This window comes from Chiroxiphia lanceolata, chromosome 29 (genome assembly GCF_009829145.1).
Source record: "Chiroxiphia lanceolata isolate bChiLan1 chromosome 29, bChiLan1.pri, whole genome shotgun sequence".
In the NCBI taxonomy this organism is placed as follows: domain Eukaryota; kingdom Metazoa; phylum Chordata; class Aves; order Passeriformes; family Pipridae; genus Chiroxiphia; species Chiroxiphia lanceolata.
In genome coordinates, this window is record NC_045665.1 from 2,477,938 (window position 1) to 2,502,240 (window position 24,303).

Sequence of the window (24,303 nt, forward strand, 5' to 3'; positions counted from 1 at the left end):
TAAACTGGGATACCTTTACTGAACATTGTTAGTGTCGGGGAGGGGGTGGGAGCTTGTTTGTGTGTATTTTGGTGGGTTTTGTTTGGGTTTTGGTTTTTTTTGTTTGTTTGGATTTTTTTTGCAAAACAGAAAGCTATGGAAGGGGGAAAAAATAAGCCTGTTTTTTGTAAAACACCAGCAGATTGAGTGATCATCTTGGCAGTTGAAAAAGGGTTTTAAATAACGGAGGGAATAGTGTGGGCATGTGTTGAGGGCAGTGGGTGCACTTGGCTCCGCAGGAAAAGGGATGGGAGTGGACAAGCTCTATATGCTGGAAGTTTAACTGTCTAGTGGGAACAGGCTTCTGTGGGATGGTTTTCTTTTTTTCTGTGTTGGGGTTTTGTGGAATTGTGGAACAAAGTGGATTAGAGTGTGGTTGGGGGGAATTGAAGATTTTTCTGACAGAACAAGTTGAATTTGCTCTAGTACTGCAATGTAACTGTAAAGTTTATCGTGCAATGCTGCTGGTCACTTGTGTTGTGCATGGTCATTTTTTTTTCCAGTTTAGTAGCCACAGGCATCTCTTTAAATTAACAATATCCACAGGTACAATGTGACTGGTGTATGTGGGGGCAATGAAACTCACCTTCACTTCTTTAAGTCAAAATTTCACTGGTTGTCTTTCTTTTCTTTTTGTTTGTTTCAGGACTGATTTCATTGGGGGTGAGGGGTCAAATTATCCCCGAAAATTTGACACTGCTCCTGGTACGATACATCCAGGCGCACTAACTGCCCCGGATACCTTTACTTTACAGCTTTTTAAAAAAACCCTGAAATATCTGTGGATATGTAATTCTTCTCTCTCTCAATTTGTTCATTTTAATGAATATTTGACATTTGTTCTGACTGTGCTTTTACTAATGCTGACACCTTGAATATAAATTGGGAGAGGCTAACCCCAACTCCAAATTTTAGCTTCAACCACTGCTTCTTGGTGCCCAGAGCAGCTCCGTGTCCACAGTGCTGGTGACAGAGCATCCCACCCGAGGGCAGGAGGCTTGAGGCAGCTCAGTTGTATTCCCTTTGTCTTGCATCCTGAAAAGCTGTGACTTGCTGTTGCCCCCGTGCCATTCCTGCAGCCTCCCTGCTGTTCCTGCTCAGGGCCACAACTGCTGCAAGCGGAATGGGTCCGGTTAAACTCTCTCTGTGCTTTGCCTCTGCTCAGCCACCGCTGGGTGAGCAGTACCCAGTGGCTGCTCTGGCATGTTCCTGCTGCCCAGCTGCTTCTCCTCGCCTCCCTGCAGTTGAAGATGATGGCGGATTTTGAGGTGACAGGGATGCTTGATGTTAAGGCTACTCAGTGCCTGGCTACTTTATTTTCTGTTCTTGCACCTTTATGCCTTATGAAGCCAAGAGACACCCATGAGATGATCCAGTTTGCTGAATCCCATTGGTGTCCATAACAAGGCCAACATCATGTTTGACTGTCTCCTCTATCTAACCTGAGGTCTTGAAGTTGAGACTAAAGAACCTTCCAGAGGACTTGACCACTTGACTCTTGAAGGTCAGGGCAGGAGGAGGAGTGCTGAGGCTGAGGAGTCTCTTTAGCAGGGGCCCAACTGGCAGGCAGACAGTGTCTCTTGGTTCTCACCTCAGGATTAATCTTTAACTTCCCCAGGCAGCACAAGGCCATCTGCTCCAGAGCTGCCATTGTGGTTTTGCTGCCCTTTGGCTTTGTTTGGATTTACATTCCTCTGAGGTGCAGACTGGGGGCCTTTGAGTCTGTTACCCTTCTAGGCTGAGGCAACAGGCCTGTATCCAGTTCCTGAGAGGCAGCAGGCTGCCTGATGGGCTGTGGAAGGAGCAAGCTGGGTGCTCATCTCCCAGTTTAAAATGAAGAGACTGTGTTTGAGGAGGGATGTGGACATCTTGGAGACACAATGGGATCTTTTTCCTTCACCACAATCATATTGGCACATGTTGTTGGCTTAATTGTATTTTTTCCTCTCTTCCTGGTTTGAGGACCTTAAAGACCAGCAGCTCTTTGAAGGGCTTTCTGAAAGCAGAGAGAAGGGCTCGCTGTTCAGAAGACAACCCTTCTGAAATGGTGTTAGAAGGGTCAGAGTATTGCTTGTGTTGCAGTTCTCCCCTTCGGAAGAGCTCGATGGAGAGCAATACGCTTGGTTTCTTTAAAAAAAAACTTCCCACTGTGCTGGCTGGGTGCTTTCTGGAGCATTCCTGGTCAATGCCTGGTTGTACGTGGCAGTTCTTTGTTTTTCCATCTGCCCCTTTGTATGCAGGGAGCATAAGCTGTGCTGAGTTGGTGTCCAGTACTGGAGTAGACTTGCCGGGAAAGCCCTGTCAATGGCTGCTCTTCATCTGCAGGGTTTCCTTCTACTTTTTGTGTTGCTTTGCTTTTCTTCTCAGTTTCTCCAAACAAGCAATACTTAAGAGCCCTATGCTGTGCTCCTGCTTGCACAAAATCTTCTTGCTGCAACTCTATTGGCTTCCTGCTCTGTTGGCTACCTGCAGGTACATCCAGCTCCCTATTCCACCTCTCGGGTAAGGTTTGAGCTGGAAGGATCTTTCTGATCCATTAAAATCTGGAAAGCAACCTCTTGCTACTGCTGTGAGGGCACAGAAATCTGAGAAATGGGGGAATCTGGGTTTTTAAACCCCAGATGTGTTTTACATTGACTGTGTTGAACTCCTGATGCTTCTGGCTGGGAAGGAAGGGGTAGACTAGTGTGCCCTGAGATTCCTGGCACTCTGGGAAGTCATGTTTTATTAGTATCTCTATTTCAAACTTGAATATAAAGAAAATAAATCCTGGAAGGCTTCGTGAATTGGCTCAACTTGTCAAGCAAAACAAAACAACAATGAAAAAATAATAATTCACTGATAAATACTTATTTCTTGCACTAAATTCCCCACTTCTAGACAGGCAGTTGTTTAAATATGCAGTTAAAGTGTGTCCTGCAGAAGAATCCACAATGTTCTTCCCCGCATGCTATGTTTTATGCTCTAAAAGGCTTTCAACCTATAAAAAGGCTGATGCCAGCTTGTTCCGTCCCTGTAAGTGTCTCCAAGATTAACCCTGTTGGCCCTGTCGTGTTTTATTGATCTGGTTTGCGTGGACTGGAAACCAGCAAATAGGGCTGGCTTTATGCTCTGAGGTTTTTTGCAGATGTGAAATCTCCTGCTCTCCTCCCAACCCAAATTTCAGTTGTTAAATGGATACAGAAGTTGCCACATAATGTTTGAAGTACAGAGGTTAAACTCTGTGATGGAAGCGAGGGTCAGAACAAGTTGAAGATGCAGTCAGGGAAAACTCTTTTTATTTTCTGGTAAATCTTACTTGCCTAAACTGTGCTGTGGATTGTGGCTGAGGTCTCCAGCTTTTCTCCCCAGTGCTTTGAGCATATCTCTGCAGCTGGTCACAGAAAATGCAGGAATTGCTTAACCCCTCAAATTTTCCCTTCTGAATCCCATTTGCATGTGCACAGGAGGTCCTGGTGCACTGAGGTTTAAAGACTTTTTTTGGCTGGGGAGAGAAGATGAATCACAGGAATGCTCAGCTGTCCCTAGGTTTTATAGGAATGTAAGGTTTACCTGGGTGGTGAGATCCTGTGCCAGAGCTGGCAGGAAACCTGTGAGGGAGGTGCTCTGTCCAAGCTGCTGGGGTAACACTGACTGCTCCCAGGTGCACAAAGCTGTAGCTCCTGCAGTACAAGGGGAAGTCAGGAAAATGGCACAAGGAGGCTGGGGATGGTGCTGGAGCTTCCTTGCTAAGCTCAACTCCCCTCTTGGGTGTTGGGAGGTGTGTGTTTGCCCTATCTGCCAGCCCAGCAGTCCCTCTCTTTCAGCTCAGCCTGGGGGCAGCAAGGCAGAGGTGGCCCTTGCCCAGGAAGCATGGGTTGGGGTCTACTGCTTTAACTTGCTTGGTTGGCAAATAGAAATCCTCTTGGCTACCTGCAAAGCTCCCCAGTGCTTCTCCAGCTCTCGGAGGCAGAGCTTTGATGAATACATAACTTCTGTACCTGTTGTCGTCCTTGTAGGTGCGTGGAGGGCAGCGACAGAAGAATGGGGCACAGAGGACTGGAATGAAGATGTAGGTACTCTCCAAACCCTTCTCCTCCGTGCATCTGCCAGCAGGCTGCTGTCCTGTCTGTACACAGAGCTCTGGGGGAGCTCAAAGCTCATCCTCCCCCAGACTGTGGGCAGAACCCCAGTCAGGCTCCCAGTTCCAGGAGCTATGAGGAATAAGTAATCATCACAGCTTCAAAAAGATATGTGTAGTAGAGCTTGTCATAGGAGCCCAGGACAGAAAGGGATCTCCTAGGGCCTTGAGGCTGGTCCTCTCATTTCCTGTAACTGTACAATGGAATTCTTCCAAAAACTGGCCTGACTCCACGCAGGACTCTTGCTCTGTCCCTTCAGTGGAGTGAAAGTTGGGGAAGGTTTACCTTTGATCCCACCATGTGCCATGGAGGAGGCAGCAGTGGTTTCCTGCATGTCATGTGCCTCTGCTTGTCCTTGTGACTTGGATGGAACAGAAGCTCTTGACTTTCTGACTTGCTCTTTGGCGTGTCTTGCCACCTTTCGTTCTCTACTTGATGTCTCCTTCAGGGGAGAATGGATGCTGTTAGCACCAGCTTTTAATGCCTCTATATCAGTTTCTTCTGAAGTGGGCTTCAGTCCCTCTCCAAATCAAGGGAGGACTTCTGTTATTGCAGATGGGAGCAGGGTTGAGCTTTTTTAGTATGATTGTTACTTTTGCATGCTCATTTTGGCTCAACCAACAGACTGGGCAAGGAGGGGAAGCGTTTGCTTTCCAGGCACTCTCTGAGGGAAGAGCTCCTGCTGTGTTTGGAGACAGGAGCAGTTTCTCTTTGTTCAGTCAGGTCTCTGCTAGAAGGGAGCCTTTGAGAGCCCTTCTTGCCTTCAGTGTGTATGAGATGCCCCCAGGGGTTCCGGATTTAGTTTTTTAACTCTGGCACTTCAGTTTCTGGTGGTTCCTCAGCCTGGAATAGAAGCTGTTCATGTTCAGATATGTTCCAGACTAAATCACAGGTGGTCACTAGCCTTCCTCTTCAACTATTCTTGAGCAATGTTATTTTCCCTTCCATAGTTAAAGTAGATCTGTTGGTCACTTGGTCATCCAGGTGAGCCTGAATCATTGGAAGCTTAAGTGGGGGTCCAAAGTTTCTTCCTTTGGCTTCTGTGCCAGTGCTTGCACCTATCTGTGCAGGGGGTTTGGCAGATCCTCGCTGCGTGCCATCGACTCAGAGCACCAACCCAGGGCCCCAGGAGCCCCAGTGGGTTTGTGGACTGTGGGAATTTGTGGAAGTATTTTAGGGTTTGGTTTTTTTTCACTGGCAGGTGATTTGTGCACTTGCCCGAGAAGAAACAAATAAAAGCTGATTCTGATGGGAGCCAAATGCTAGGGAAGTTTAAGTCTAAACACTTGAATTTCTTGAGTTTTTCTGTGGCCTTTTGTCTCAAACATTCGTGTACTTTATGTCAAGGGCACTATTCCAAGGCACTGTTCTCACTTTTGAATACTTTTTCCCTTTTTTATCTTTCAGCTGTCAGAGACAAAGATCTTCACTGCCTCCAATGTGTCTTCAGTGCCTCTGCCTGCTGAGAATGTGACAATCACAGCTGGACAAAGGTGAGTGCCCATGGCGATGCCATTTACCTGGGAAAAGTGGCACACAAGTCCTGGAGCAATTTCCCTTCTTTGACTAAACCTTGCCAGCTAGCTAAAATTCAGCAGCTCTGAACGAGATGAGGTGGATTTAAATGGAGAAGTTGAATTAGTAATTTCTGGGTCCTAGTCTTGGATTAGAGTTTTCCTAGGCTCTGCTGCTGGTTCTTCAGGTTTGGGGGCATTTTGCTGTGTTAAATTAATGAAAAACATGATTTAAAATCAAAGGCTATGCAGGGTCTTGCTTGATCTCCCTCTCTCCTTTTGAGGTTGCTACTGGCAGTTGTGAGTTAATGTTCTGAAGATTGCTTCAATTTGTAAAGTTAAAGGTGTGAGGCTGGAGGGGGAATTCTGCTGTAATGGAAGCGGAAGCTCATGGTAACCTTATTGGGTTATCCTCTTTCTCTTTGCAGGATCGATCTTGCAGTCCTGCTAGGAAAGACACCGTCTTCTATGGAGAGCGAGTCAACGAACCTGGAGTCATCCCAGACTCCTTCTCTGGCCCAGCCACTGGTTTTCAGCAATTCCAAGCAGACTGCTCTGTCCCAGCCTGCCTCTGGAAACTCCTTCTCTCACCACAGCATGGTAAGGAAATGCTGGTCTCTTCCAGTGGAGATTTGATGGGGGTTGCTCCTTCCCTGACATTCTCTGTCTGTTTGGGTAATGTGGGAAATGCAGTCCTGACACCTGCTTGCTGCTTGGGACTGGCAGAGCCAGGTAATTTGCCAGTCTGCTTCAAATGCAGAGGCCTGAAGTTCATTGCTCAACTTGAAATAATTGGGATAATTCCCCCCCCTGTTGCCCTTATCTGTGATTTGCAACACGTGCTTCTTTCCTGCTCAGAGGAAAGGAAAAACTCTTATGGTCCAAGGGCTTGCAATTTCAACAATTTGAGAGAAGTGGAAGTGGTTGGGAACTGGTGTTGGATGGAACTGGGGGATGGAATGCTGGCATCTACTGGCAGGAGAGGGAAGGAGGCATTGAGTCAGAGTCAGAGATGTGCAGGGATCTGGCAGATGTGCATTGTGTAACTTAAGCAAAAAGAAATAAAAATTGTGCACTTACTGGTGAGGTAGTTGAGGAAGGATTTTCAAAACCACCTTAACATAGAGCCAAGATCTCCAGGTGTTTCTTTTTTAGCGCAACTGAATGCATGAGAATAATTGAGTACATTTTTAAGATTCTGTCTGTTAGCTTTCTTTGTAGCCCTCTATGGCTGTACCATGCTATGAGTTGGGTGAGAGATGATCATGCCTGCACTCACACATGATGGAAGGCTGGGAGAGAAGCATGAGCCCTCTCTGCCAGCAGTGTGTGTGCATTTGGAGCTCAGGAGTGTTAAGCTGAGGCACCCAGTGAGAAGCAGCAGGGTACAGTGCATTCAGGTTTATGTTAAGAGATGTACCTGTCCTCTGAGCCAAGTTCCAAGCCATGGGAGATGTTGACTTTGTTATCTCCTTGCTGAAATTGCAGGTGAGCATGCTGGGGAAAGGGTTTGGAGATGTCGGGGAGGCCAAAGGCAGCAGTACCACAGGGTCTCAGTTTCTGGAGCAGTTCAAGACAGCCCAGGCGTTGGCTCAGCTGGCAGCTCAGCACACCCAGCCTGCTGGGAGCACCACTGCTGCTTCCTGGGACATGGGATCCACTACGCAGACCTCGTCTCTGGTGCAGTACGGTAAGGAAAGGAAAAGCAGCATGGCCCCCCTAGAGGGGGAGGAGTGTGTTCCCCCTTGGAACTGCAGAGGCAGCAGGGGAAGGGACTCAGCAGAGGGGGAGATCACAAGTTTGCAACCCAGCCAGCTGAGCTGGAGAAATGAATAGAACTGTGGGAGCAAGTTTGTGAGACCAAATATAATAGTGTGTGTGAGTCTCCCCCTGTTCCTTTATACTTGGAGCAGTTGAATCCATCATTCCAGCATGCTTCAAGGCCAGGGATCTGGCATTCCTGAGCCTCTCACAGTGTGCAGAACTACCTCCTAATGTAAAGTTGTGCCAGAAAAAGGTCTGAAAGGGCACTTCTGGAGAATAGGTCCTGAATACCAACACTTGTCAGTCTCCTCTCTCTGCTGACCTGATGTTATCTTCTAAGGGAATTCGACTTGCTGTTAAATGCCAAAAGTAACTCTACCTCTGGGCTGGCCTGAGGAATAAACAGGGATTGAGAGGCTCTTTTCAGATAAGGTGCAGAGCTCTGCTGTGGTCAAGTGCTAGTGCCATTTCCTTCAGCTTGTGCTTGTTGCAGGGAAATGGCTCTGGTTCAAATCTAAGCTGAAGACAAATCGAGCCCTGTCCTAGTGACAGTGAGTGTTGACAGCTTCTGATCTTCTCAGACAAGAAGCCACAGAGGAGCGTGGAGAGAATAGAAGCTGTTTTTTAATAAGCTGTGTAAAGGCTTAGTGGAAGGAGGAAGGTGGTGCAAAGACCTGAGGGTGGCAGCCCTGAGCAATGATGTTGCTTGGAGATACCCAGTCCCTGCAGGGGAAGGAGCAGGCAATGGAATACTGGAATGCCGGTAGAAACGGGGGGAGGAAGCGGCATCAGGCTGGTGCAGTGTCTCCACAACAAGGGACTCTGGAGTCCAGCTTTTCTTGGAGAATGGAGGACTTCTGCCACGCAAGCTGATTTGTCCCTGTAGAGATGGTGGAAGGAGCTGAGGGGAGAAGAGCTTAAAAGGCTGGCAGTAGGTGGTGGTGAGAGCACAAGGCTGGGAGTGGAGATGCTGGGGATCTCTGCTCTCTGAGTTTAACTAGGATGACTCTCCTAGTAGGAAACAAATTTATCTTTCTTGGTAAGTGTCAGAACTTGATTTAGTTTTTAAGGCAACATACCCTGCTAACTCACCTCTGTCATCCCATAGATCTCAAGAACCCAACAGATTCTTCCGTGCATAGTCCCTTCACTAAGCGACAGGCCTTCACGTCAACCTCGACCATGATAGAAGTGTTTATTGCAGGAGAAAACAGCCTGTGGTGACGGCCTCCACAACCACACCGGCACCCCCATCCTCCCCGCTGCCCAGCAAAACCAATCCTGTGCCCCAGATGTCCCCAGGGTCCTCGGATAACCAGTCCTCAAGTCCCAGCCAGCACAGCAGAAGCTGAAGCAGCAGAAGAAAAAAGCATCATTAACATCAAAGGTGCGGATTGATGGTGGGGAAGGAGGTGTCAGATTGTGTTAGAGCTACAGAAGCATCCCTTTGGGCTGGTGAGGGAAGGTCTGGGGTTGCCGTTCCTGCTGCTAGCATGGGGTGTTTGTGGGGGTGATGGAGTTACACGCCAGCCTGGGTTGAATGGCGTAATTCAGAGGCTGCAAGCCTGTAACTGCCATTGTGTGCTGGCAGACATGGGCACTAAAGCAGTTCTCTGTGCTGATCCCAGGGAACGACTGGGCCGTTCTGTTGTTCCTCCCTTGCAGATTCCTGCACTTGCAGTGGAAATGCCTGGCTCGGCGGATATCTCAGGGCCTAAACCTGCAGTTTGGGGCGTACAGTTTTGGTCGGAGCCTGTTCTCGCTGAGTACGAGTCGACGCCCACAACCAGCGCTGCCGTTAGCCAGTCTCAGAGCAGCCTGTACACAGCACGGCCAGGTGAGCGCCAGGAACCCTTAATCTAAGCAGGCAGCTTTGAAATGTCGTTGATCCCATGGACTTGAGTTGTGCTGCATACTAGTAGACCCTTTCTGACTGCGCTGTGGTCACAAAGGGGGGACAGCGTATGCAACAGCAAAGCGTAAGTTGCCCAGCAGACTCATCGGGCAGCTCTGTGGCTGTTTCGGCCTGCGGCACTTGGACAGAAAGCAGAGTTTTCCTGCTGCCCTTAAACTGTGTGCTGGAAACACAGAAGGGGAATCCCCAGCACAACCGCTCTGTGTCCCGCGTGAACAGATTGAGTGCTTTGTCCTGCTTTTTGCCTGGCAAACTGGGACACAGCGGGATAGGTGTATCTACGGCGCCTTGCCCAAAGCGATATGTTTCTGTCTTCTCTTGGGCTGACCCTCAGTAGCTGGCCGGTCTCTTAAGTGCTAGGCAGTGTGTGAGGCAGGGCTGTGGCTGGGTGCCAGCTTCCTCCCACCCCTGCTCTCTGGGTGTGTTTCTTGGCTTGGCTGCTTCATGCGGTGCCTTTATGCTGATGCTTGGGGCTCTTTATCTTGGATATTTTTTCTCCCCCCTTTATAGTGAATCTTCATCCACGATTTCATCCAATCAAAGCCAGGAGTCTGGTTACCAGAGCGGCACAATACAGACAGCAACATTTACCTCCCAGAACAGCGCTCAGGGACCACTGTATGAACAGAGATCCACCCAGACGAGGCGATACCCAAATTCCATATCCTCCTCGCCCCAAAAAGATCTGACCCAGGCTAAGGTAAGAGAACAACTTTTATCACCTGTTGTGCTGAGTGAGCCTTGTGTGTGAAGCAGTGTCTCGGGGGAAGCTGAGTGGTTTATCAAGTGGTTCTCCAGCCTCACTGTGTGGCTCATGAGCTCTCATGAGAGCTCTCATCTGGCTGCTCCCAGAGCCCTCAGCTGTGCTGCGCACCTGGGACTGATGTCAAGTTGATTGCAAGGTGGTGTGTTGTGTCTCACGCAGTTACCCTGCTAGACAGGGGCGTGCTGGCGAAGGATTTAATTTCCTCTTAAAGATTTGGTTCTTGCATGCTGCACACCAGTTCAGTAACATCAGGTTTGGGCTAATGAACGTGGGTTGAGGAGGTTGAGGTGGTCTTAAACTACCAGCAGCAGAGAAACTTCTCGCACTAATTTCCTCAATATACACGTGGGGGTCGTGCTGTCATGGGGCTAGTTGACCTTGGAACTGACACCAGCACAGGTCTGGTGACACGTGTTGGTAGCAGGACCCCTTTTTCTGAACTGAGGAAGGAGTGTGGAGGGAGCTAACACGAGCTCTGCCTCTGGAAATGCGCAGCTGTGATGCCCAGTACTCCTTTTTTCTCTTCTTTCTCAGAATGGGTTTCAGTTCTGTACAGCCCGCGCCGTTACAAACCACACAGGCCGTTGAAGGTAAGTGTCTGCCAGCACAGCAGGTGACCTGTGTCTCTTGTGCTGCTCGTGTTCTCTGCTTCGGAATGAGAGGCTTTATCTGTGCTATAGCACGTCCTTCCCCGCTGGACTAATTGCTACCATTTAGATTATTTGCTTGCCTTGAAACATGAGCTTTCTGTTGATGGATCCAATGAGATCCTTGATGAGTCACCAATGACAATAATTATTATGCTTTTTTTTGTAGAAGACATCTGTAGGTCTTGAAGCTCTTTTGTAGAGCCAATGGCAGTTGTAAAGTGAGACATAGAATACACAAGTGTGTAACTGGTTGGCAGCAGTGAGGGAATCCCCAGATTCTCCTGACTTCTTTGGCTGAGCATTTGCTGGTCCCTCTGGAAGTTGCCAGTAGCTGCCCCTAACCCAAAGCTTTTCTTTTCAGGTGCTACAGGCCCCGCAGTGAAATCCGATTCCCCCCTCTGCTCACAGTATCACACCTCTCAGTGATGGGTGTCTGCATCGTCCTTGCTGACAACAGCCAGCCATACACTCGACAGCTCTGAGCAGCCTGAGCCACAGCGGGAGCTCCCCAGTACAACCACTGCCCAGCTCAGCAGGTGAGGAGCGTCAGGGGTGGATTTCTGGAGAAGCAGAACTAGAAGCAGAAATCCGTACTAGACATCAGAGGAATGGTCTCGTGCAGTGAGAAGACTGAGATGACTCATCCCATCTGAGTAGATGGGAAATGGGATAGTGCCACTAATAGTGACTCTCCACCTTGGTTTGACAACCTTTTATTTCCTCTCCTGCAGTGCGTTGCCCCCACCAGCAGAACAGTCTGTCCTCATCCACATCCTCTGGGCGAACATCAACTTCAACTCTCCTGGTGAGTCTGGGTGTGGTCTCGCGCTCTGTGCCCCGTTCCCACTTGGCTTGGCCAGGTTCTCTGGGGTGCCTGGACCTTGGGGCTGTGGTTGTGACAGAACCTGCCAGGCTGCTGGCTGTCCTGCTGGAGTTGTGGGTCTGTGTGGAGAGAGGACGGGGGGGGGGGGGGGGTTATGTCAGAACACTGCCTGTGCACCTGTGGCTTGAGGCTGTTGACCCCCCTGCTTGTCTCTGGGCTGAGCAGTGGCTCTTTTGGGTCTGTAGCAGCCCTTGAAAGCGCTACAGAGTCACAACCATGTCAGAGCAAACTGGTAGCTGATGCAGTGCTACCAAATGTCTCTACTGCTGGAGCTCTCACAGTATGGAGTCCCTGGGTAGGGCTTCTGCAGCAGATAAATCTCCCTGCCACAAATGTGGTGTCTTGCCCTGCTCCCCCCAGCAGAGAGATGTTGGGGCACAGCCACAGGAGAGGCTTGAAAACATTAGGGGTTGGCTGCTGTCAGGACTTTGGACTTAAGCCAGGTGCAAAGCAGGTTTCCTTGTAGCCTGCAGCAGTTCCCTGCAGGAACACCCAGGTGCGGCACAGCGTGTATTTTTCGTAGACAGTGTCCTGTGGTACCTGTGCACTCTGTTCCACCTGCCTGGTCCCCTGACTCTCCTCCCTTCCTTCCCTAGCACACGAGTGTGGAGAGGTGAAGCGAGCCTCCATTCTTCTGCTAGCACTTTCTCCACCTCCTCCAGCACGGTGTCGGCCGCGCCGCCGGTGGTCAGTGTTTCATCCAGCCTCAGCAGCGTCAGCAGCCTGGGCCTCAGCCTCAGCAGCAACTCCACGGTGACGGCCTCCACTCGAAGCTCCGTTGCAACAACATCAGGTACTTTCCTGGTCCTGCTGTACAGGAGCTAAGAGAGTGAGTTCTGCTGTTTGCTCTACTGTGGCAACTTTCTCTTCCTTTGTCAGGAAAAGCTCCTCCTAATCTCCCTCCTGGAGTCCCACCGTTGTGCCTAATCCATACATCATGGCTCCAGGGTTACTACATGCCTATCCAGTGAGCTAGAACATTGCTTTATGGTAATGTCATGCCACCAGATCCCTCCCAGCTCCCTCTGCAGCAGGGAGGGATGCAGGATGGTGGGGAGACCAAAAACTGACATAGCTCGGTGGGGCTGCCTTGGACAGGTGGGGTTTGAACCTCCTGCTTTCCATGAAATCCACGTGCCCGTGGGTGTAAATGTCTGTCCTCGTGACCCCAGAGCAGAGTCTCTGTACCTATTCTCAGCAGCCTCCCCAGCCTTTGGGGAGCAGCAGCCCTTGGCAGAGCATGGTGCATGGGAGCATGGAGCTGTGTTAGAAACATGCTGTGACAAAGGGCAAACACAGTCAGTGCAAGGGTGGTGACTCCCACGAAGTCTAGGGGTGTGTCACAGCCCTCTCCTAGGGTTGAGAACAGATTTTGAGGAAAAACTGCTCAAGGGCTGTGTGGTCTGGAGCACTGTCCTTTGAGCAGCTCACAGGAACCCCCAGCAGCATCAGCCTTTATAGGGAGTGGCTGCCTGCACCTGGGGGGTCATGGGCTGCTGACCAGCTGCTTTTGGCTTTATCTCATGTTTATCTAAATGTTTAATCTAAAATTAGATAAGTGTCTTTATCTAGTCCATCTGCTGCTCTTTTTCTAGCCACAGGTGTACGGATACGATGACTTGCAAATGCTCCAGACGAGATTCCCATTGGTGAGTAGTGCAGAGTGACAGGGACACACCACTTCTGCTGGCTCTGAGTGCTGTGGGGTTATAGACAGGTCAGGCTGTGGGTAGTCCCGAAGAGCTGGAAAAATGGGGTGCTGGATGGCTGCACTTCTCTGTGACAGCTGTCAGAGTTAGTCAGTTGCTCCTTGACACGTGGGAATTTGGGTGCATGAGTTACTCATCAGCAGTATCTCTTGTGGGGCCAGGAAGCATGAGAACAGCAGCAGGGCTGTTGTAGAGATTCACCTCTGATCCTTGACTTAGGCAGTGACTAAATACTTCTTAGAATGGGCTTTACTTAGTGATAGGACATGTCCATTTTCTTTTGAAGCAGAGGGGAAAGTCCAGGCAGTTTAAAGACTGCATACCAGTAGACCTTATCTGGTTCTTCTAATAGCCAGATCAGGGGGACGGTGCATGCTACAAAAACCTGGGGCTGCTGTAGGTCGTGATCAGCCTGGATGTGGCTGGTTGAACTGTGGTACCCTGACATATCTTGCAGCTGCAGGACGGAAATTCCTCTATCCCAAAAGATACTGCTTTGCACCTTTAGACAGAGCTGATAAAATATCTCCATTTGTTTTTATTCATCAGGATTACTACAGCATCCCATTCCCCACACCCACCACCCCGCTGACTGGAAGAGATGGCAGCCTGAGCAGCAATCCATACTCTGGTAGGGAAAAAGTCTGCTCTAAATCCCATTCCATCAGGGTTTGTGCTGCTGCTACTGGTGTCCTGTGCCTTTGTCTGCTGGAGCTACATCTGCACCAGCCTCCTGCACTGCCTTTGGTTTGGAGCAAGTCTCGCAGCTAAATTCTTGTCTGGTCCTTGGACATCTGGTTTTGTCAAGGCTTGTTACAGGGAAGAGGTGGGCGAGTAGGAGTTAGTGTGGCAGTTGGAAAGGGAGTGAGGAAGGGCTGAAAGATTCAGCGAGGAGTACAGCTGGGGAACTGCTTTCCAGGTGGTGGTGAGGCCAGCACTCAAGCACTGCGAGTAAAAATACAAAGAAGCACAAAATATGGAGAAATTAAGTTTTTCATCTATGGGACAGTCTTATCAAGAAAACCAGCAGGACACTGGGGACCAAGCACTCAGCGGGTGCCTGACCACTCACTGACCTTGGTAGATGCGTTTATGCACTGCCAACCTGCAGTGGGCAGTAACTGTGCTGAGCTTTCACATGCTTTAGGAATTGTTGCACTTTGAGGTTTGCTATTTTTCCAGCACTGATTCTCCCTGGCTTCAGCAGGAGCCAGTTTGTGTGGAAGTGCTTTTGCCCAGCTGAGGCTTAAATGCCAAGCTTGGAGTGTGGCCCCATGTGAGCTCTGAACTGGAGAGATTTTGCGTAGAAGAACCAAGCGGGTGCTCATGAAGAGCAGCACAGGGAGCTTCCCCCAGCCCTGCAGCCAAGCCCTCCACAGCCCAGGCAGGGAACTGGGTTGTGTTCAGTCCTGCTGCTGGTGCACAGAGAGGGATGAAGGAGAGCTGTAGCACCAGGCTCTGCTGCACAGGCAGCCAATAGCAGGTTTATCCAGTGCTGGATTGTGGGCTGACGTCAGGCAGTGCAGCACAGTAGCTGAGCTACTGTGGGCTTCCCTTCCCCCCGGTAGTCCTCTCAGGGCCAAGGAGTAATTAACAGCTTTGCCTTATCAACGTGCAAAGGTCTGAGGGCTTGTGAGGGCAGCAGACTTTTGCAGTGGCAGGAGGAGGAACTGATTCAAGTAGCTGTTTATCAAAAGGCTGGGTCAGCTTTGGGCTGAGTTGGAACAGGCCAGGATCTGGCACTTGTGTTCTTCACTCTCACCTCCTCTACTTCAGGTGACTTAACAAAATTTGGCCGAGGAGATGCCTCTTCTCCTGCTCCTGCAACAACTCTGGCACAGCCTCAGCAGAGCCAGACCCAGACCCATCACACCACGCAGCAGACGTTCCTGAACCCGGCGCTGCCTCCTGGCTACAGTTACACCAGTCTGCCGTACTACACAGGGGTACCAGGGCTCCCAAGCACCTTCCAGTATGGGCCCGCCGTGTTCCCTGTGAGTTTCCTGGAGGCAAGGTGTGGGATTTGGGCAGGGGGGTGGCACAGCAAAGCCTCTCCTCACTCTGCTCCTCTCTGTTCTGTAGGTTGCTCCTACCTCTTCCAAGCAGCATGGTGTGAATGTCAGCGTCAACGCATCAGCGACCCCCTTCCAACAGCCCAGTGGCTACGGCTCTCATGGGTACAGCACTGGTAAGAGACCTGTTGGAGCACCTTCCACGGTAGCAGGGCTTGTTCCCAGTCTCCCTGGCTGTGCTGGGGACTGCTGTCTTCCGGCAGTAAGGGAGGAGAATGCCTGGGGTGCCACTCTCATGTCATTCAGTTATCCCTGGAAAGGCCCAGGATTGTTCTGTATCCACATCTGGAGCGGTTTTGGGAGATACAGAGCCCTCCTCTGTGCCCTCATGCCCTCCTCTGTGCCCCACAGTCGAGTGGCTGGGGCCTTGACCCCCTGTCAGAAGCTGAATTGTTTGGTTTTATTTGATTTGTTGTTTTTTTAACTGCCACTCTGTGATCAATAGAACAGCAATTATTCTGGATTTGAATTCATTTCCCACCAGTGTTTGGTAGACACTTTCTAGGGAGGTGTCCTTGATTCAAAGATGCAGGAAGGTTGTGAACCTGCCGCCTGTCTTGGTACTGGTTTCACTGGTTGGCCTCCAGCTGACTTACACAGGGGTGCATTTGGGTCCCTCTTCCAGCCTTTAAATTCCCCTTGTCCTTCTTTTCACTACATTAGAGCCCTTCGAGATACTGTTTCCTATTTGTGAAGGTCCTTCAGCTTTGTACCAGGTCATCTTGTGCTGAGTCCTTCAAACCTCCTTGATTTCAGCACTTTTTCTGCACCTTAAATGGTCACTGAGTTCTCCTCTGGGCCACCCTGTTTTACAGACAGCCCTGTGCAGGTTGTGTTGGCGATCACTGCACCAACTATCCCAGCCCACAGCGGAGTTGCCTTTACATGCAATTGCCTGTTATACACATGAGGAGCTCTCAGGCTGTTCTTGCTGCCGTGTTCCATGCTGGGGGTTTGTTTCCGTGTCTCTGTGCTGCATTCCCCAGCTCTCCTCAGAGCTGCTGTTTTCTGTGTGTTTCTCTGTGTGTTTTTCCAGCCCCTCGCTTGCTTTCTGGACTCGTGTCCAGAGCAGAAGAACTTAAATTTGTATGGGCGCTTTGTTCACGACCATGCCAGCACCCTGCTCCCCAGGCGGATCTATCTTTAGACCTTCCCTGGCCACCAGAGCTCTCCACCAGGTGCTGCTGGTTGTCAGCAGCTCCTGCTGAACCGGTGGCTGCTGCCTAACGCTCTCCTGCCTCTCCCTCCTCTGCAGGTGTATCCGTGACATCCAGTAATACAGGCGTGCCAGACATCTCGGGCTCTGTCTACTCCAAAACTCAGGTTAGTGTCTGTGAGTGCTCCCTGCGTGGTTCCAGAGAGGAACTGAGCTCTGAGACAGCCTCCCTGTGCAATAAAGGTCTCTTCCCCTTGGATTGGTCAGCCAGGGACCTTCCCCAGTTTAGAGCAATTCTAAGCCCAGAAAGAGCCATAGGAAGAGACTCCATCCATTCTCTGCATCACACGCTGACTCTGGGCCCACGACGCGTAGAGCTGGGGAGGGGCACACTGCCAGCCTGGCTCCCAGCCCTTACTCCACTGTTGGCATCCTCTCCTCAGCAATCCTTCGAGAAGCAGGGATTTCACACTGGAACCCCGGCAGCCTCCTTCAACCTGCCTTCGGCACTGGGCAGTGGTGGCCCCATCAACCCTGCGACGGCGGCGGCGTATCCCCCCACCCCCTTCATGCACATCCTGACCCCGCATCAGCAGCCCCACTCGCAGATCCTCCACCACCACCTGCAGCAGGACGGGCAGGTGAGCGATGCCCCCCGTGCTCCAGCCCCTTGCTGGGGTATCTCCTAGGGCTCTTCCTCCCCCTCCAGCTTTTGTCCCTCCCCCCTCCCTCCCTCCCTCGTGTCCTGCAGCGGACACACGCGGTGACACACACACACTCACACCTGCACATACACACAGAGAGGTGAGAGGATGAGGTGAGGACACACCCGGGGTGTGCTCTGCTGGGGGGGTACTTGGCACAACCCCCCCATGCTGCCAGGCTGCACTAGGAATGGCCAGGTAGTGCCCCCTCACGCAGACACACTCGGGGCGTCCCGATCTCCCCCGTCCTCAGAGGGGCAGCCCCACAGGCCAAGCAGCAAAGGGATCACTTGCCACAGCCATGACCCTGCCGGAGCTTTCAGGTCTAACCGTGGATTTCTACTGTCATAGTTTGTCCCTTTATTTTACATATCCTGGTACTGCAACAGCTTCCATATTTGCAGATGATACTGTGCTGCCAACGCCAGCAGGAAGATCAGGTAATGAACTCTCTGATAATGCATTGCACTTGCCCTGGGGTCTCCCCCTGCCCCTAAGGCTGCCCAGGCTCAAGTAGCCTCTTCCTTCTCCCCCGTGGCCGCACAAGGTGAGGAGAGATGCCCTCAGTCGGTATGTGCACACACACACACACCCCCCCCACCCCCACGTGCAGACACACACGTTCCTGCGCTGACCCTTTCCCCCTCCCTGCTGCCCCTGGCCCTGTGTGCTGCTGGCCTGGAGGAAGGCATGGAGCAGAGGGAGGGTGCTGGGGCTGCCAGGGCACAGACAGGACAGCCCCAGTGCCCCAGCACTGGGAGCTCGGCTGGGCGGAGGCAGAGCAGCGGACGCCGAGGAGCCGCCGTGGCCGCAGTGCCTGGCAGGGCTGAGGCATCGTCCTGCAGAGTGGGCTGGGGCCGGTTCCCCCCACACTCACCACCCGCTTCTCCTTCTGCCCCTTCCTGCAGAGCGGCTCCGGGCAGCGCAGCCAAGGCAGCTCCATCCCCCAGAAATCCCAGGCCAACAAATCCGCCTACAACAGCTACAGCTGGGGTGCCAACTGAGGCCGGGCCCCACCACCACCACTTTGCTTCCGGAAGAGAATCCCAGCTACCCCGATGATGCTGAAGGATCCCAGGGAGGAGAGAGCCCTGTGGTGGGGAGCGCCCAGGCCCCCAACCCCGGCAGGGCCCCGCAGGGCAGGCCGCAGGCGCCTCTGCGTTGTCTGTCTTCAGCCACTTTCTGTTGTATGAATATAGAAATTTGTATTTTTTCTTTTTTTTTTCCTTTTTTTTTTCTCTCTGCATCAGATCTGAACCGTTGCCGTAGGGGCCTGTTTTGGTTTTTACTCCTTTCTGTCCCCTCTCCCCTTCTGCTGCCCCAGAACCTCTCAGATTCAAAGGAGTGGTAGGCTGAGTCGCCTACAGCCAAACCCCTTATTATTAGGAATAAGACCAGTAATTGATATGAGCAGCATTGTAGATTAATTAGTTGAAGTGTTTTTTTGTACCGTGTTCTAAATTTAATGGATAAATGTGTCTTGTATATAAAAACAAAAACCCCATGCCGTCCTCTAGTCTCTCATTTCCTTCCCCCCTCCCGTATTTTACATTCTCCATCTGCGTGCCCCTCCACTCCTCACAGGCCCTGAGTGCAGGTCCTGCTCCCCTTGCACGCTGTAAGTATCTTCTGCTTTTGGGTGTTGGTTTTTTTTTTCTTTTTTTTTTTTTTTCTATGCAGTCCAGATCTTGTATTTTTCGGTTCACCTGGTCCCTTCAGCTGCAGTCCCAAGCAGGGATTTACTGAAAGAGAATAAAGATCACAAAGTGATGTGTGTATTTTTTCCACCTTTCAGCCTGGTTCCCTATTTTTGGTGCAGGGGGGGGAGGCCTGGAGGGGCGGGGGTGGCAAGGCTTCCCCTACCTCTCCCCACCGTCTTGCTGGTTTGTGGGGGTTTTTTTGTCCGCTCGTTTTGTGGATTTTTTTTCCCTGGCTGCAGCTCTGGGCAGCAGCAGGATCCCAGCATAGGGACAAGGTCAGAGTCCTTCTCCCGAGATTCCCACCTTCCACTTTTTTCCCTTTCCACTGCTCCTCTCGGAGCTTGGGGGCTCCACCCCAGCCCCCACATCCCCAGGAGGGGCTCGGGACAGGCTCGGCTGTCACGGAGGGGAGTCTCGGGCGCTGGGAGGGCAGTGGGACCATGAGGGTGGCAGGAAGGCCCGGGTGTCCCGGCAGTGGCTGCTGAGCTGCATGGTTAAGGGGCCGAGGGCTCGGGGGGGCGGGGGGGGGGGGGGCGAGGCAAGCCGGATCTCCCCGTGCTGTGGGTCCCAGTGGGGCAGCGGGAGGGCATTGGGCTGGGCCGGCGGAGCTCAGCTGGGGGCACAGCGCAGGGCCGCAGGACGCCAGGGGTGCAGGATGGAGCCCCCGCTGCCCCCGGGCCGGCCGGGGGGACACGGGACCAGCCACGCAAAGCACCTCACGACACCGGCGGCGCTTTGCGGCCGCGGCGCTTTGCGGCCGCGCGACCCCGGGCTGGGGCACCGGGAGGGCCCGGGAGCGGGATGAGCTTCTACGACGCCTTTCGCGGCTTCTTCGGGTTCCCGGGGCGGCGCAGGTACCGCAACCTCGCCCGGCCCTGCACGCACAGCCCCCGTCCCGGTGTCTCAGTGCTGCGCTCCCGCAGGCCCGGGACCCGCTGTTCGGCGGCGCGGCGTGGGACGAGGAGGAGGAGGAGGATGACGGCCCATGCCTGGCGCAGCCCCCACAAGACTTCGGTTTCGGGTTCAGCCCGGCGCGTCCCACGGAAGCTTCGAGGAGCTGTTCCGGGACATGGGCGAGCTTCTGGGGGCCCTCGGGGGAGCCTGGGCCGGGCCCCCGCAGCTCTTCGGTGGGCACGGATGGGGAGGCGGGGCCGGGCTCAGCGGGGCTGTGGGGGCCGCTCGGAGCCCCTCGGCCCTGACCGACCTCCCCCTGCTCCGCAGCGCCCGCTCCGCCCGGCCCCGGCGAGGGGCGGCCGCTTTGCGGGACTCGATGCTGAAACATCCGGACAGCCTCCCCGCCAGCGCGGCCCCGGCGGGCCCCGAGGGCGCCAGAAACCCGGCCAGGCCCTGGAGAACCCTTCCTGGGGGTGGGTGAGGGGTTGGGGTCCGCCTCCGCAGTGGCAGCCGTCGCCCACTGCGGTGCCGCTCGGTGCTGTCGCGGTGTTGCCCTGGTGTTGGGGTTTGCTTCCCACGTCACCGGCGCGTGGCTTTGCCTTGCAGCTGGAAGATGCTCGCCCGGCTCCTCCCGGCCTCAAGGAAGACCAAGGTGTGTGCTGAGTGGGGCCCCGGGGTCTCTGCGCTGCCGCGGCCGCCGGGGCGTGTCCCCACACCCGCGGTCACCGTGTCACATCTCCCCTCAGACTTGGACTCCCAGGTCTTCTCCGCGGGGCTGGGGACCATCCTGAGACCCGACGAGCCCAAGTCCCGCTCCTACTTCCAGAGCGTCTCTGTCACCAAAGTGACTCTGCCTGACGGGGTGAGTGTCTCCGCGGGTGCCTGAAGGGGGTCGGGGTCGGGGGTTCTGAGGGCTCGGCACTCTGTGCAGGCAGTGGAGGAGCGCCGCACCGTGCAGGACAGCCAGGGCCGCCGGGAGACCACGGTGACGCGCCGGAGGGGGGACCAGGCCTTCATCACCACCACCAAGGAGGACGGGCAGGGCAAGGACTACCGGGAGGAGGTGCTCAACATGGACGACCGTGAGTGGGGGGCGGGGGAGGGCGCGGGGGGCGGGAGGCGCCCGGCTGAGGGGGCTCTCCCTGCCTCTCCAGGGGAGCTGGCGCAGTTTGCAGGCTCGTGGCCGCGGCGGGACGAGCTCCGCCCTCCCGATCCGAGCGACCCGTCCTCTATCCTGAGCAGCTTCCTCCGACACTGGTTCTCCAGCTGGTAGCTGTGTCCGGCCCTGGCTGAGCACCCAGTACGTCTGACATGTGCAGAGGGCATGGACCCCGGGGCTCCCCAGGGTCGTGGGGACGGCTCAGGGGCTGGGGCTGTCAAAGTGGACACTGGGCAGCAGTGTCTTCTCACCACCTGGTTTTGTTGTAGGTGGGTCAGATCCTCCTGGGAGTTGGCACCTGGGCTGGGGGCTGCCTTCCTTCAGGAGTGCTGTGGAGCCACAGGAACCCCCGTGGGGGCCAAATGCGTGTGTGTGTACAGAGCAATAAAGTCTATTTATGCTAAACAGTGACCTGCTCTGTTCCTTCAGGCTGGAATCTCGTGGGTTTGGAAGCAGATTTGCCCTGGCTGCCAGGGTGGCTCTTGGGGGGCTGCCTGAGGGATGCAGGTGGTTGCCAGACTCCTGTGCCTGCGCTGCCTCCCTGCTCACCTCCCTTCCTATTTCACTGCCTGGTGCTGAGCCAGGGCCCTCTTCATTAGCACTGACTGCAGCTGCAGCTTGGGCAAGATGTGGCGGGAGAAGGGGGCTCCTGGCTGGGAAATGCCTGTGCCCACTCACCTGAGTTGAGGTCTGGGCTCCCCGTGGCTGGTTGGGGATCTGACCTGGCCCTACTGAGGTGCAGCATCGTCACGAGGTGTCCAAGGTTCCCCAGCCCCACGTGGGACCTCCGGGTCCCTGCCGGGTGTCTCCCTTGGTGTGGCCCTGATTGGTTTAAAGTCTACACATTATCACCCACTTGGCCCCAGAGCTCATAAAATCCATTGGGATCGAGGCACTACTGTCACTGCTGCCACCGCTGTCACAGCTGCCCTTCCAAGCTGGCACCATGGGCTCTGCTTCCTTCTTGACAAGGGTCCGGCGTCTGCTCCGAATTCGGAACCAGCGATACGGGAATGCCTGGCTGAGCTGCTCTCCACCTTTGTCCTCATTGTGAGCGGGGATGGGCTTGGCTGTGGGGGGCAAACGGGTGGGCTGGGGCTGATGGGGGGGTCATGTGGGTAGGATGGGGCTGACGATGTGGTGCTGGCAGGGGCCGGGGTCCCAGGGCTCCACTGCCTGCCCCTTGCTGGGGTGGGGGGTGTTTGGGCGCTGCGCCACTCTCGAATGTGCGACTCAGCACTGCCTGTCCTTCCACTTGGACCCTGTTCCTGTGGCATGGCTCGCCCTGTGCTGCGGCTCCGCTGCAATCAGGGTGTGGCACCGGGCAGCACGTGCCACAATTCCTCCTGCCTTGGAGTAGGCAGAGGTTGGGGCTCTGGAGCTGCTCTTGGCATTTGGGCTACATCCCACGATGGCAAATGGTGTCCCCATGGCTGTGCCATAGCACTTCTTCCCCACCACCTCCCCAGGGAAGCAGTTCACTTAATTGCTAATAATTTGATTGCTTTGCTGTCAAAACCACCAAGTGAGAGCAGTAAGCGCCTCCCTGCCAGTGCCTGTCCGATGTCCAAGGACGGGGAGCAAAACCACAGAGGCGGCACCGGCACAGCCCTCACCTCGCTGCCCTGTGCTGTCAGTGGAGGCGGTGTCTCAGCACAGGGCTGGTGGGGCTGAGATGGGCACGTCTCTCTTCTCCAGACAATCACCCTGAGCGCTGCCGCACAGAAGGTCACCAGCGAAGAGACAAAGGGGGACATCCTCACCAGGCTTCTTGGGAGGTGCCCTGGCTGTCATGGTGGGCATCTACATAGCAGGGGGAATCTCAGGTGAGGCTGAGGAGGGGGTACCAGCTCCTGCCATCCCCAGCTCTGAGTCCTCCAGGACCCCTTCCTCTTAGCCCCTCTCCCTGCTTGGTTGTAGGGGCCCACTGAACCCGGCGTTCTCCCTCGCCATGTGCCTGACGGAGCAGTTCCCCTGGTGGAAGTTTCCCATCTTCATGCTCGTGGAGACCCTTGGCATCTTTCCTATCTGCCGGAGTTGTCTACATCCTCTACTACGGTATGGGAGGGCAGCACTGGGCTGGGGAACCCCACGGCAGTGCCAGGCTGGCCAGGCTCACAGACAGGCTCTGCCTCTGCCCCACAGATGCCATCTGGCACTACAGCAATGGCAACCTTACCGTGTCCGGCCCCCGGGAAACCGCCTCCATCTTCGCCACCTACCCAGCTGACTACGTGTCTGTCGCCAATGGCTTCTTGGACCAGGTGAGTGCCACTGTCAGCTCCCCCAGCCCTCTCCCATGGTGCCGGTCCCCGTGGTGCTGAGCTGCCATGTCACCCTGCAGGTGATTGGCACAGGGGTGCTGCTAGTGGGCGTCATGGGTGTCATGGACAACCGCAACAAGGGTGTCCCCAAGGGCCTAGAACCAGTGGTCGTGGCCATGCTGGTGCTCTCCATTGAACTCTCCATGGGCGCCAACTGCGGCTGCCCCCTGAACCCCGCACGAGACATTGGGCCCCGGCTCTTCACCTACCTGGCAGGCTGGGGCCCAGAGGTCTTCAGGTAAGTAGAGGGAAGGGGGTGAGGTGGGGGTGGCAGAGGTGACTCCCTGCTCACCCTGCCTCCTCCCCAGCAGGGGCAATGGGTGGTGGTGGGTGCCCCTGGTGCACCGCTGCTGGGGTCCGCCGTGGGCACATACCTGTACCAGCTCTTCGTGGCTTTCCATTACCCGGAGGAGGACGGCGATGCCCTGGAAGAGCACGGCTCCATCGTCCTGGAGAACAAAAACATTGACCTAGACACTGGGGTGTCATCCAAGGAGGACACTGGGGGAACAGTGCCTACCGGGTACCCTCCACCACCCCGCAGCAGCAGCACGGTCCCCACTACCATCCCCCCTCACATTATTAAATGAGTCCTGAGGTCATGCGGCATCTCGTCTCTAGACGTGGGTGTGCAGGGGTATGGGGGAGGCAGCGGCTCCAAGCCCCCCGCAGGGGGCAGGCCAGCCAGGCCTGGCTGCAGAGAGACCTCAGCCTGGGTGACACGCTGGTAGGGGGGGGGAGTGTCCCACCGGGACCCGGGACTGCGCCCTGCTATCCCCTGTGGCTGCCTCTGGCCCTCCGGGACCCACCCGGAGCCCAGCCCTGGCCGTCCGGGGGCAACCCGCGGGGTTGAGCTCCGGGACCCTCCGGGGCCGCGCTCGGCCGCTCCCCCGCGCCCACAACCCCGCACTTCCGCCGCCGCCCGGCGCCGCC

General features: G+C 54.3%; 3 protein-coding genes and 1 non-coding gene across 4 annotated transcripts in view; all 4 read left to right on the plus strand.

Moving 5' to 3' along the window:
* The window catches only part of UBAP2L (ubiquitin associated protein 2 like), a 28,672-nt gene extending 10,204 nt beyond the window's left edge, over positions 1-18,468 (plus strand). Inside the window, 28 exon segments of the mRNA XM_032712878.1 lie at positions 4,038-4,090; positions 5,568-5,653; positions 6,103-6,274; positions 7,163-7,364; positions 8,547-8,638; positions 8,641-8,767; positions 8,770-8,825; positions 9,104-9,270; positions 9,864-10,053; positions 10,358-10,371; positions 10,654-10,709; positions 11,131-11,234; positions 11,236-11,266; positions 11,269-11,305; positions 11,501-11,513; positions 11,515-11,574; positions 12,249-12,263; positions 12,265-12,445; positions 12,532-12,570; positions 12,573-12,619; positions 13,248-13,301; positions 13,911-13,992; positions 15,138-15,355; positions 15,444-15,549; positions 16,689-16,756; positions 17,033-17,230; positions 17,683-17,733; positions 18,202-18,468. Of these exon segments, the coding sequence (XP_032568769.1) occupies positions 4,038-4,090; positions 5,568-5,653; positions 6,103-6,274; positions 7,163-7,364; positions 8,547-8,638; positions 8,641-8,767; positions 8,770-8,825; positions 9,104-9,270; positions 9,864-10,053; positions 10,358-10,371; positions 10,654-10,709; positions 11,131-11,234; positions 11,236-11,266; positions 11,269-11,305; positions 11,501-11,513; positions 11,515-11,574; positions 12,249-12,263; positions 12,265-12,445; positions 12,532-12,570; positions 12,573-12,619; positions 13,248-13,301; positions 13,911-13,992; positions 15,138-15,355; positions 15,444-15,549; positions 16,689-16,756; positions 17,033-17,230; positions 17,683-17,733; positions 18,202-18,297 (2,615 nt within the window). The 3' untranslated portion in view covers positions 18,298-18,468.
* Positions 13,677-13,811, plus strand: LOC116799901. Its single transcript, XR_004361138.1, has one exon. It is a non-coding gene; the product is annotated as a small nucleolar RNA SNORA58 (small nucleolar RNA).
* On the plus strand, positions 18,352-21,453 carry LOC116799629 (HCLS1-associated protein X-1-like). The gene is given in 12 exon segments (XM_032712879.1): positions 18,352-18,389; positions 19,565-19,847; positions 19,917-20,016; positions 20,019-20,120; positions 20,215-20,249; positions 20,252-20,347; positions 20,349-20,360; positions 20,494-20,539; positions 20,634-20,749; positions 20,819-20,969; positions 21,042-21,187; positions 21,316-21,453. Coding segments are annotated over 11 exon segments (1,098 nt in total). The 3' UTR covers positions 21,161-21,187; positions 21,316-21,453.
* A 539-nt stretch (positions 21,454-21,992) lies between these two features.
* Positions 21,993-23,960, plus strand: LOC116799630 (aquaporin-10-like). Its single transcript, XM_032712880.1, is given in 10 exon segments — positions 21,993-22,047; positions 22,050-22,096; positions 22,745-22,810; positions 22,812-22,872; positions 22,966-23,063; positions 23,065-23,104; positions 23,192-23,310; positions 23,391-23,608; positions 23,679-23,707; positions 23,710-23,960. Coding segments are annotated over 10 exon segments (984 nt in total).
* Positions 23,961-24,303: the final 343 nt, after the last annotated feature.